Source organism: Daldinia childiae (genome assembly GCF_008694065.1).
Source record: "Daldinia childiae strain JS-1345 chromosome Unknown Scaffold5, whole genome shotgun sequence".
In the NCBI taxonomy this organism is placed as follows: domain Eukaryota; kingdom Fungi; phylum Ascomycota; class Sordariomycetes; order Xylariales; family Hypoxylaceae; genus Daldinia; species Daldinia childiae.
In genome coordinates, this window is record NW_022984646.1 from 1679914 (window position 1) to 1691077 (window position 11164).

The window sequence follows — 11164 nt, forward strand, 5'->3', positions numbered from 1 at the left end:
CTATATAATAAATAAAATATTAGTGCTAGTATTCCTAATGTTGATTAAAACACACCTTGGTTAAGTCGGAAACGCGAGCTCAAAATTACGGGAGTTTATGCTATTGAGATAGGCCGGCAACTAATTTAATCGGGAAGTGAAGTTTATACAAACTAATTAAGTGGGCAATTAATCATACTCATTGTACATTCATATTAATATTTGTTTAGGAATATTAGAATTGGTGAATTTCAAGAGGAAAATGAAGGAAAGAAAGCTCAAGAGCTTAAGTGAAGTTAGGATATGCTTTATAGCACGTGATTGGTTAGTAAGCATAATTGTTCATACACTGAAGTCTTGGCTTATTAATATTCCCCTTATTCCTTATTCTAGGAGGGAGAGCAGCTCAAACAGAAGGAGCAATAGCAACACATTATTATTAATTATCTATATATAAATCTAAATTCGGTTAAGTTTTTCGTAAAGAGTACTATAAATTCTATTGTCCTTCATTTATAAAAACAAATCAGAAGGGTGAACTTGTACAGTGTCCTCTCAGCCGCACGCTACTCTACTTCCAACATCCGATTATCGGATACTCGACACTATATAAGAGGTACTCTAGAGAATACTTCATTTCATTCTCGCTAAAGGAAACATATCTCTAATTTTAACCAGCATTCCAAAATGGGGTCGATTCTTCAGTCTACAGATATCGAAAACAAGCTGGTGGACTTGTCCGGGGTAGTTCTGAAGCCAGGAGAGAATCCTTACAATGCCTTGATAGAAGCCTGCGATGATGAGCCAGTTGAGTGAGCCCTCTCGTTACTATGTTTAATACTTGTCCGGTCTTATTTAGGAGGATACGCACCTACCTGTGTACCTGAACATAAGCAACTTTGCTTAACTTAGTAAAAGAAGTTCTTGCCTGATGAATTAGAATATACCTTCGCATGAAGAATATTTACCACGTAAATCACTCGCACTAGAAGCTAATAGCAAGTCCAGGCGAAAATCCAGAAGCTATATGCCGCCCACCGCGTCAAGCGTAACGCACAACAGAGAGCCAAGTTTCTCGCCTCTGACTACACGGGGCTGATCATAGATCAGTATCTGCTGCGATTGGAAAATCCCCAGATAGAGCCTGGCTTTGGTGAGTACAAGAATAAGCCTAGCGAGACTGAGTGTATTCATTACTCGAGTTTGGTATGGTTCTTTTACTCAGTCAATGAATGCTAACAAGTAGATAGTATGTTATCACTCTTCCCTTTTGCGTCAACATATTCAGATCAATATTCTCGCCAAGTCGGAGCGACTTCAAAATAGACCGGGACATTAGTTCCTCGCTCGGTTTATTAACAGATAGTAGAAAGACCCAAGATACTGCATGACCTTCTGGGGCCGACCTCCAATCCACGCACTAGAACTCGCAGAAGCAATTCAGAATAGACTCAAAGCTGTTGCGCCAGGTAATTCAAATTTCTCCCTTAGTCGATTAATTATCAATAATAGGCGATAATAAAAAGAGCAAATTCTCCAGCATATCACACTACCTACTCCCTCTCGTTATTTTCTATCCAAACCGCAAATATCACACTAACAAAAACCCTAGCAATCTGGCTTATGCCCCTCCACCGCATGCACATCACCACGCTAGAAGTAGCTTTCTCCCGCACAGCTGCCGAGATCGAAGCGCTCAAGGAGACGCTAAAGCCGGCCATCCCACACATAGCGAGCTACACGCACCGCCACCGGTCGCGGCTCGTCAAGCCCATGATATCGTACGACCTGTCCGCATTCGCGCTATCGTTCCTTCCAGCTGCCAGCGAGCCGCCACTCTCGCCCGCCCCAATGGCACCCGACAGCGTCGAGGTGCTGCGGCAAGGCGACTCATACACGTACCACCACCTGCGGCGGGACGTGTGGGAGCAGGCCAAGGATGCCGGCGTGACGGTCAGCTCGCGGTATGTGGTGCCGAGCGCGCATATCACGCTTGGTCGATATCTAACGGAAGCGGACCACGCGACGCCTGAGCAGAGGCGGAAGTGGGTTGATGCAATTGACGAGATCAATGCGTGGTTGGAGGCGGAGGTGTGGGATAATGCCGATTCGAAGCTGATTGGAGAATGGGTCATCGGTCAGGAGAAGGGCTTGGACGTGCGGGTCGGGACGCTGTGGTATGGTGGCGGTCGGACGGTCCAGATGGGTGAGGGGTTCTAGGTATTCAATTAGACATTAGATTAAGGAAGATCCCGTTCTTCATGAAATTAGTCTTTAGAATCAATATAGCGGATTAGTCTCGAAAGATCCCTCCATGGACTTAACAAATATTCATCGATGCAGGGTCTAAAAGTACTTAGCAGGGTTTAAAGACAGGAAATTATATCATTTAAGCCTATGGGAGGGGCAGCAAAGGGCGCCGTTCATACTGACCATATTCAAGGGGTAAAGTAAATATAACTTAGGCACATAATGTTATACCAGCGGCAAATACCAGGGGGCAGAACAGTAAAAATAGGTTTGCATATCACAAGGAAAGCAGATGGGTAGGATGAGATGGCAGTAGCAATTGTAGACGATTTAGCCAAGATGAAGGATTGGATACATGTCCCAGAGAATAATCAAAGTCAAAGTTGGACAAGAACATTCGGGTCACAGAATGCGATCGATTAACGATTCTAAGCTCAGATACCGGGTATTCCCACGCGTGATGGCATCAAATATCGTAATCGTAGAGAAGGCATCAAGCCAGCATCCCTACTGTCAAGAGCAACAAGCCCATTGACTTCTCGCTACCTCTCCACTCCTAGCATTTTATCACATACGGCATAATGAAGTTCAGAAGAGCAGATTCGGTTCTATTCTGACCTATGTGCTGCTCCCATTCCGAGTATCAAAGACTCCCGTCGCCAGTGAATGCCCGGCCGTAATGAACCACCCTATTGCCATGAATGAAGAACGTGCACAATGACTCGAGTAGGAAACGCGTTTAGAACACCAGAGCGGCACCCTTTGTCTTCTTATCACCACTAGAAGCTTGTTAGTATGGTTCTGTCGATAGAGACACTTAATCGAAACGTACCCAAGTTCGAAGTGCTTGCATCGCTTCAGTGCCAATTGTAGCTTGGTCTTGCAGGCGACGCACTCCAATCTTAGCACAACCTTCTTCGTTGTCTTAGCCTTCTTGTGGAACACAGGCTTGGTCTGACCACCGTAACCGGACTGCTTTCGGTCGTAACGTCTCTTTCCTTGCGCGAATAGAGAAGCCTAGGTGTACATTAGAAACTAGTCGAGAAAGATATCGTCTATGACGTCGCAACCCAGAAGAGACAACGACATGAAATCGAAGATGAACGTACCTTGCCAGCCTTGTACTGAGTGACCTTATGTTGGGTGTGCTTGCGGCAGTCCTTGCCCTTGCAGTAGGTCTTACGGGTTTTGGGAATGTTGACCTAGATGAAGTTTCCCGTCAGCCCACTATCGCGTATAAAATGTAACTATTCTCGATCCGAAATATATCATCGGCCGCAAGGTATTAAAGCATCGTCGCCCTCCATGATCGTTCGCGCTAGAAATGCCGGTCGATAGAAATCAATGTGATGATAGTCGGTCTATTCGTGTCGTGTCGTCGTGTCGTATCCTCTCCACCAAATCGATATTGAGAATTTCCTTCCTCACGAATGTCGCTTAACGGTCCGGACCAGCGGGAGAGCGACTTAACGATGCAATACCTGCGTATGAAGAATTAAATGAAATATTCAAATCACGTACCATTTTGACGGCGGGTATAGAGATTACGCTGTCGAAAGTTGTCGGTGGTTGAATGTTGCGGAATGTTTCGTAGAGCTCCAGTTAGTCAAATCGATTTTTGCGCTGAATTGAGAGATGTGTGCGTGATTGGGGTAAACTACGGTTAAATTCCATGAGGGGGTTAAGATTAGGTAAGTAAGCTACCTAGGTACCCACCATTTCTCGTCTAAGACGCCAGCCACATTTCCTCGGCTAAGATTGTGGCTAGTTATTGAGCTAGCCACATCATTGTCCAAATTCAAAACCTATGTCCGGTACGTACCACCAATGTGAAGATTCCAAAAACCTCCTATTAATCTGTTCATATGTACCAAGCCAGGTAGCCATCAAAATTCAAGGAACAAAAATTTTTAACAGTTACTCAAGTCAGCAATAATAGCCTATATTATGTCTAACGTACGTAGAAATAGATCTTGGCAATATACCCAAAATAGTTCCTCTCCGAGAGAAAGATCACCGCTTGTCCCTCGATACTACAAACATCTGACTTCCACTTCAAATCTACTGGACCGGATAGAGTAACTCTGGTGCCTTTCCCGACACCTATGGCGATCTCCATAAGCTTTATGCAGTCAGATCAAAGATGAGGTTTGCTTAAAAGCCACCAATTTGTCATAAGTCCTCATCTAAAATACATAGCACATGTCAAACAGTCATCAAGCCGTAATGCAAGCCGCAATGACTCCATTCGGAGCGACTATCGCAGCGGCAGTCGGAGCTCACGAACCTCGTCTATGCACTTGTGTGCCGATCCCGCGTCGGATAAGTTAATGCAACGCCGGGAATAAGCACCGATTTGGAGTTGCAATAATAGATCAGCGTCGATATCGTGCAGGGATATTCTCAAGATTTCTTATCGCACAATTTCTAGCAAACTAACTTCCTAGCGTCGTCATTGGTTTCCATCGGGAGTCCACGGCATCATTACGGGGCTACCTATCAGCAATGTTCGGATCAGGCTCTCACCGCTATAGAAAGCCGCTGACTTCTCGAAGGCGAAGAAGAAGAAAAAATAATCGCGCCAACACATTCCTACTTCCCTATTTCGAAGGTCGTATACTGTTGGCGTATCTACGGATTCCTTGGCAAAAGCTTCGAATTTTTAAATTGAGAAACCTGCAGACAACTCCCGATAATGCACCAATAAGGGAACGCATTCGGCATTGTAGCCGGTTTAGTATCCACCTCCAACCGCCATTTAGCCTCGTATTGGTATGCCCTAACGAGACAAGTTCGGTCCAAGTTCCCACCGATACTCGGCATGGCAGCTATGTGGTTCCTGGACAAAGAGGGCCAATGTCAGCAAAGGGAAAAGATATCAAGAATCCAACAGGTTATGCCACTATTATCCTCCAGGCCATTGGTTCGGCTCCGTGTAAATAGGAGGTGCTTCCCCCTTACCAGCTTGGAATAGAGTCATTCATATACTCTCCGTGTCTGCTACTCTTCATAGCTCGATGAGTCTTGCTTAATTTCACATAAGATAATCTATAATAAAGACGAATGTACCTTTACTCAGTCACTCTGTTATTATTAGTTGGTTGTGAAGCCCACAACTCTCTCTAATATTAGTCCTTTTGCCTACGATGACACGCAAATTATCGAACGGATATAATAAATTTAAAACCGAAACTCCTCCTAATGTTCGAATCTAATGACTCTAGTTCGAAGACCATTGGCCATAATGGCCAGGTCCCGGATACTCCCTCCCGTCCGCCGTCTAGTAACTCCTCGACCCGCTCCGATGACACGATAGAATCTATCCGGCCGGCGGCCCACTCTAATGCCGACGACGGGGTGCTCGACCGGTGCTCGACGCACCATTCTCTCGGCCCGGATATGCCCATTGAGCCAATGAACTCGGTGATCGAGGTCCCTGATGAGGTATACGACCGTCTACCACCTCACCGGAAGCTAGTCATCGTGTTCCTCTTATCGTTCTGCTCATTCCTAGCACCTATATCCAGTACGTCGGTGTTGGCAGCTACGCCCGAAGTAGCGGCAGAGTATGGCACAACGGGATCCATTATCAACATGATCAACGCTCTATACATGCTGTTCATGGGCTTGTCGCCTATTTTCTGGGGACCGCTAAGCCAGGTCTATGGCAGGAAAATAGTAAGGACCTTTCATTGACACTATAACTGAAACCATTGGGAGAGTAGATGGATATAGTAGTAATCTATAATAACTAACATTATTTCTATTATAGATCACCATCACAACGGCTATAGGATTCCTTGGGTGTAGCATTGGTACGGCATTGGCGCCGAATCTAGGGGCTTTCTTTGTGTTCCGTCTCTTGACGGCATTTGAAGGCACTTCCTTCATTTTGGTCGGCGCATCTGTCATTGGGTTAGCATCATCCCTTTATCCTTAAACCACACAATGGGCTATGGACTAGATCACTTACTGAATACGTAGTGACATGTACCGACCGACAGAGCGTGCAACGGCTCTAGGCTGGTTCCTTACCGGGACACTAGTAGGACCGGCCCTAGGACCCTTCATAGGCGGCATCATCGTCACATACACGTCGTGGCGCGTGATATTCTGGCTCCAAACAGGTCTGGCGGGCATCGCAGCCGTCGGATCTTACTTCCTACTCCCGGAGACTATCTACCACAAGAAGATCGACGACCTAGTAGGGTACAGCGGTTCGGCGAAGGTCAAGGTCTTGCTCACCATGATCAATCCGTGGCGGGTTATACGACTATGGGAGTATCCGAATCTATTCCTCACTGGTATAGCTAGTGCCTCTCTGGTTTGGAATATGTATTCTCTACTTACGCCCATCCGGTACGTATTGAACCCAAGATACAACCTTACGACGCCAATGCAGGGCGGCCTGTTCTATCTCGCGCCCGGCTGTGGCTATCTCCTCGGCACGTTCATCGGAGGACGGTATGCGGACTACGTCGTGAAGAAGTACATTAGGAAACGGGGCATGCGCATTCCAGAAGACCGCCTGTATTCGGCTTTACCATTTATGGGCATCGTTATCCCTGGCTGCGTCCTGATCTACGGCTGGAGCGTGGAGAAAGACGTCGGTGGAATTCCCTTGACGGTGATAGTGTTATTCTTGCAAGGCGTGGCACAACTGTTTTGTTTTCCCAGCTTAAACACATATTGCTTAGACGTGATGCCAGGACGTGGGGCAGAGGTGACAGCGGGTAACTACGCGATTCGCTATCTATTCGGCTGTGCCGGTATGGCAGTGGTTCTCCCAGCTATCGAAGGCATTGGAGTTGGGTGGTTCTCAACCATCAGCGCGTTGTTCGTCTTCATGGGCACGGTCTGCGTGTACGTGTCTATCAAATGGGGCAATGAATGGAGGCTGAGTGTAGACGCTAGAAGGAGGAGAAGGGCTAGAGGGAAGATGCCAGATGAGAATAATGGTAATATGCGGGAAAAGGCCGGGAAGATCAAGGGTGGCCCGGCTACTGGTACCCGTCAAAAACCGCTGACGACGACACGCGGGGCGGAGCAGAACAAAGAAGAGGTATAATGCAAAGGTGTGCTCTTCTCAGCATGAGTATACGTAGACATAGCAACGAAGTTACGAAAATAGAGTTTACCGAGTGAGTTCTTTTACCTGGCTTCCAATCTAGGTAGGTTAAAGTAATTAGGAATACACACAGGAATAAGATGGCGTGTGCTGGTTCTCATTTGGGCTAGTTGATGATGATCTCCTCACGTTATAAGCAACTCACGATTCTTAATTATCTCCGCTGCTCCGATAGTAAGTAGGTTTCGTAGGAGGTATCTATCTAATATTCTCCCGATTTAGGTTATTATTGCGAGATGCTTATGTCTCGCGGGTTTGCCGGATCCCTACATAATCTCGCGGCACCATCCAACAGCCACAGCAGGATTCCTATAGGTTTCTGATAGCTCTCGGGAACCCACTAGGTTAGATATCTTAGGCTCTCGGTTCTAATTGTTATACACAGATATATCAAATATTATTGTAAAGTTCTACAGACCAATGAGCGATAATAAGAGAGCAGTAGTAGTTTGTTGCGATCGTACAGCCGGCTGTACTACTCATGTTTGACTGGTAAATGTAAGCGAACAAAGAGAGTTATAAACCTTAGTTATACAGTAATATACTCAAGTTGTATGTCTGCTTTTGGTAGCAAGACGCGAATAGAGTCATAAACCTTTCGCTATAGTAACCCCCCCTCTTCCTATCAATTGAGCATTATTTGTTAGTTCTGTGTAAGTAACGCTTCCGACTACTCTTTGTGATTCGACTTTACACGGGAGATGATTGGATTGTAACGCAAAGGAAATAAAAAAAGAATGATGACAGCATATCTAGCTCTACACCATCCCGACGTTTGCATGAAACACCCCGGGATGCGGCACACCCATCGTTTCACCTTGGACCGGTCCGGATTCTACGGTCCACTAACATGATCAGACGGTACGGAAGCGCTGCATACCTTTTCCAAGATCGGCGCACAGTCGCCTTGTAGCCGTTGGTCTGATCTGTGAGACGGATATGTATGTATGTATTATCATTTCCCTGTGGAAATCACATCGGATAGATTGACGACCATGATGAAATAGGCTGTTCAGACATGGCCGTTTGACGTTCGGTCTGACCGCGGCCGCCGATCATCTTTTGATCCGCCATCCGCGCGTTGGGTCCGACGATAAAATTAATTATTTGTGGCTGGTTATTCCGTCTTCAAAATACGATAGTTAACAGATTTACGAGTAATTCATCAGCAACCAACGAGGCCGCAGACACTACAGTAAGCGCCAAGACGCCTTGTTTACGCAGCAACAGAGATCTTTCAGGATTTATCCTTAAAGTTCTATAGGTTTATGCTTGGTTCGATTATGGAGTGCGTGACGAAAGCAAATTCTATGGCAACTTGCGGTAAAGTAGCCCACGTGTCGCATTCGATATGTTAATTGTATATGATAACTAGCTGAAGAATGGCACCATCAATTATGGCTGCTGACTTACACAACGTTGAAAGTGTAAGACAGAGGAACGGGTGTGCGGCGTCATTAGCGTAAAGCCACTTCTAGAAGTGATTCTTCTAGATTGGCCCAAAAAAGGGGCCTTACTGCCCTAAACCGTACATACCATTATCTATACGCAGGTCTTAACACCTTAAAAGGTGATGTCGTCGTACAGGCCTAATCCAAGTTAGGTTATGGTGGGTTGTGATGTAGTTTAAGCGGCCGAACCGTTATGCGCGTTTCAAGTCGGATCTCACGTTGTGCGTCCTTGGCGATTGATTTCCCCTGGCGATTGTTTTATTGCTTGGCAATTGCGGGAACATCTCCAACTAAAAAGATCGTCGGTACTCGACTGGTTATCGTGCAATTTCACCAAATCCCACGATAATGTCGATCGTTACATGCCTAGACCCTGCTTCTGTAGTTGGGGGTTTTATTCCTTCGCAACACCGTATGCTTCGGAAAGTCTTTGTTATGTAGAACCTCTGCTCTTCTGGTATAACATAGTTATCTGGTAATGTTTGACAATTCTACAATATAAAAAAAACAATCCGGTTTGTTGCCCCAGGCGGGGAAGAAAGTAGTGTAACAATATGATCAAAATTGAGGCTCACACAATAGTTGCACAATTAAAGATATGATGCAATCAAAGGTAGCAAAGGTAGCACATGTACCTCCATGTCTCACCGACTTGTGACACAATAAAAATCTGGCCGCTAGTTAGCTAAGAGACAGGGAGATAGCATGTGAAGAAAAAAAAAAGAGAGAGATTGCTTTAATGGCAATGACGTAGATCTTAGCTTTTTTGAAACGAAAAACTAAGAGCTATTTCTCTAGTGGGTGTTTCTAGGGAATTCGGTAGAAGAACGGAAAGGACTGGCTGGGGCAGTGCAGCCTTTCTTCTTTCAATACGCGTTTCCGATGACCTACCCTAAGAGTTCAATGATGAATTTGGCGAAGGTTATTTGATGAGAATCCACCGCCTGTAACGCTAGCCGCGATGATAAAACATGGGGGGACATGGGAGACATGAGCTGGACCCACTAACCCGCATAAGAGCCCTTGACAGCCTTGATAGCGGTAACCCCCTATTCCCCTATACCCCTGTACAGTTCCTATTCTCGGTAATGGAGCCTCATCAATCATCATCATATTCAATCATCTCATTTCTATAATAACACCTAGGTACATTAAATCTACATTCATTTTTTAGTTGGAATGAAATATCAGAACATACATATTTCGAGTGAGTTATTACTACTTACCTTAGATTAGGTTAGGTAAGTATTCAAGGCAAGAATGTACATACATTAATTACCACACTTTTATCAGGATTACGAAGGCAGTAATCATTAAAGTTTCTATCTTCTCCATTAACGGTATCCCGGGCCCTGCTCACTCTTGAAGATGATTATATTTGGTAAGACTTATATGCGTACTAAGGGTACAAGGCTACACGTTTGTGGACTCGTCATACCACCAAGCTGCACATCATTTCTCAAAGAAAAAGGCTTAGATGTGCAGTATGTATGTATGTAGGATCCTTGGTGAAGCCGAAAAAGTTTCTACGTATGTAGATGCAGTGCATTAGGAGTCCCGGAATCTTGCTGAGACCCTAGGTAATAATCGTTGTCTAAACACAACCGGAATCATATGCGGAATCATACACTATGTATCATATGTATCACACATGTACTCTATTAGTTATACTGTATTTGTATTCTATTCAGCTGTGCCCACATTCGATCCACGTTTTCTAAAATTCAATCAGAGCAAAAGAGCAAAAGATAATCCTAAGAAGATCGACATCCCAAGTCTTGCCTTCCCCTTTTTCTTTACAAGGTGCGAAAGTGCGGCGGTACGGTAGAAAGTACTTGTTCTTACAATCCGTAGTTTCCCTGTTTTTCTCCTTACCTATCCAGCTGGCAGCTGCCAAACAAGTCAAAGCAAACCTCCTACTCAAGAACGACCGCCATTTTTATTTTCTTTCCAATTTTTTATTTTTTGACTTCTTTCTGCTTTATTGCCTACTGCAGACTTTTTCCTCCATCCATCCAATCACTCTCTAAGCGGCGTGTTTCATCACAACTTCGACAACCGCAACATCGCTCTCTCACGCCAACTTCATCATTCCTAACAACCTACTGATCGCGATACACTCTCTGTTTGGGAAGATCACTCTTTTTCTCCCATCCTATTATAGTACACTGTTCCTTTCCATTCATTCACTCACTTGATAATTCACACAGAATCCTCTTTTTTCCTCAATCCAGCCGTAACTTGTTACCTCCAGCTGTGTGCAACCTTATTACTCCTGCAGCCTCTGCGTTTGCACCTAGCTGGTTTTTAACACTCCTACTTTGGAGTACGACGTCTCGGTCGCAAAGAAAAAGAA

The 11164-nt window shown here is 45.1% G+C and overlaps 3 protein-coding genes across 5 annotated transcripts; 2 read left to right on the plus strand and 1 right to left on the minus strand.

Moving 5' to 3' along the window:
• Window positions 1–666: 666 nt before the first annotated feature.
• GL218_05584 lies at window positions 667–2199 on the plus strand (the record flags this gene model as incomplete). 3 transcript variants are annotated; one of them, XM_033582256.1, is made up of 4 exons in its annotated part: window positions 667–786; window positions 988–1132; window positions 1353–1448; window positions 1592–2199. In XM_033582256.1, the coding sequence occupies 4 exons, from the start codon at window positions 667–669 to the stop codon at window positions 2197–2199; spliced, it is 969 nt and encodes a 322-aa protein (XP_033434961.1). The 3 variants fall into 3 exon arrangements, with proteins under 3 accessions (XP_033434961.1, XP_033434962.1, XP_033434960.1); XM_033582254.1 differs by having other exon boundaries at window positions 667–723; XM_033582255.1 differs by lacking the exons at window positions 667–786; window positions 988–1132 and having other exon boundaries at window positions 1367–1448.
• A 769-nt stretch (window positions 2200–2968) lies between these two features.
• Window positions 2969–3753, minus strand: GL218_05585 (60S ribosomal protein L44; the record flags this gene model as incomplete). Its single annotated transcript, XM_033582257.1, has 4 exons — window positions 2969–3008; window positions 3062–3246; window positions 3339–3431; window positions 3751–3753. The coding sequence occupies 4 exons, from the start codon at window positions 3751–3753 to the stop codon at window positions 2969–2971; spliced, it is 321 nt and encodes a 106-aa protein (XP_033434963.1).
• A 1677-nt stretch (window positions 3754–5430) lies between these two features.
• Window positions 5431–7297, plus strand: GL218_05586 (Dityrosine transporter 1; the record flags this gene model as incomplete). Its single annotated transcript, XM_033582258.1, has 3 exons — window positions 5431–5907; window positions 6002–6144; window positions 6214–7297. 3 exons carry the CDS (start codon window positions 5431–5433, stop codon window positions 7295–7297), a joined length of 1704 nt encoding a protein of 567 aa, XP_033434958.1.
• Between the last annotated feature and the right edge of the window lie 3867 nt (window positions 7298–11164).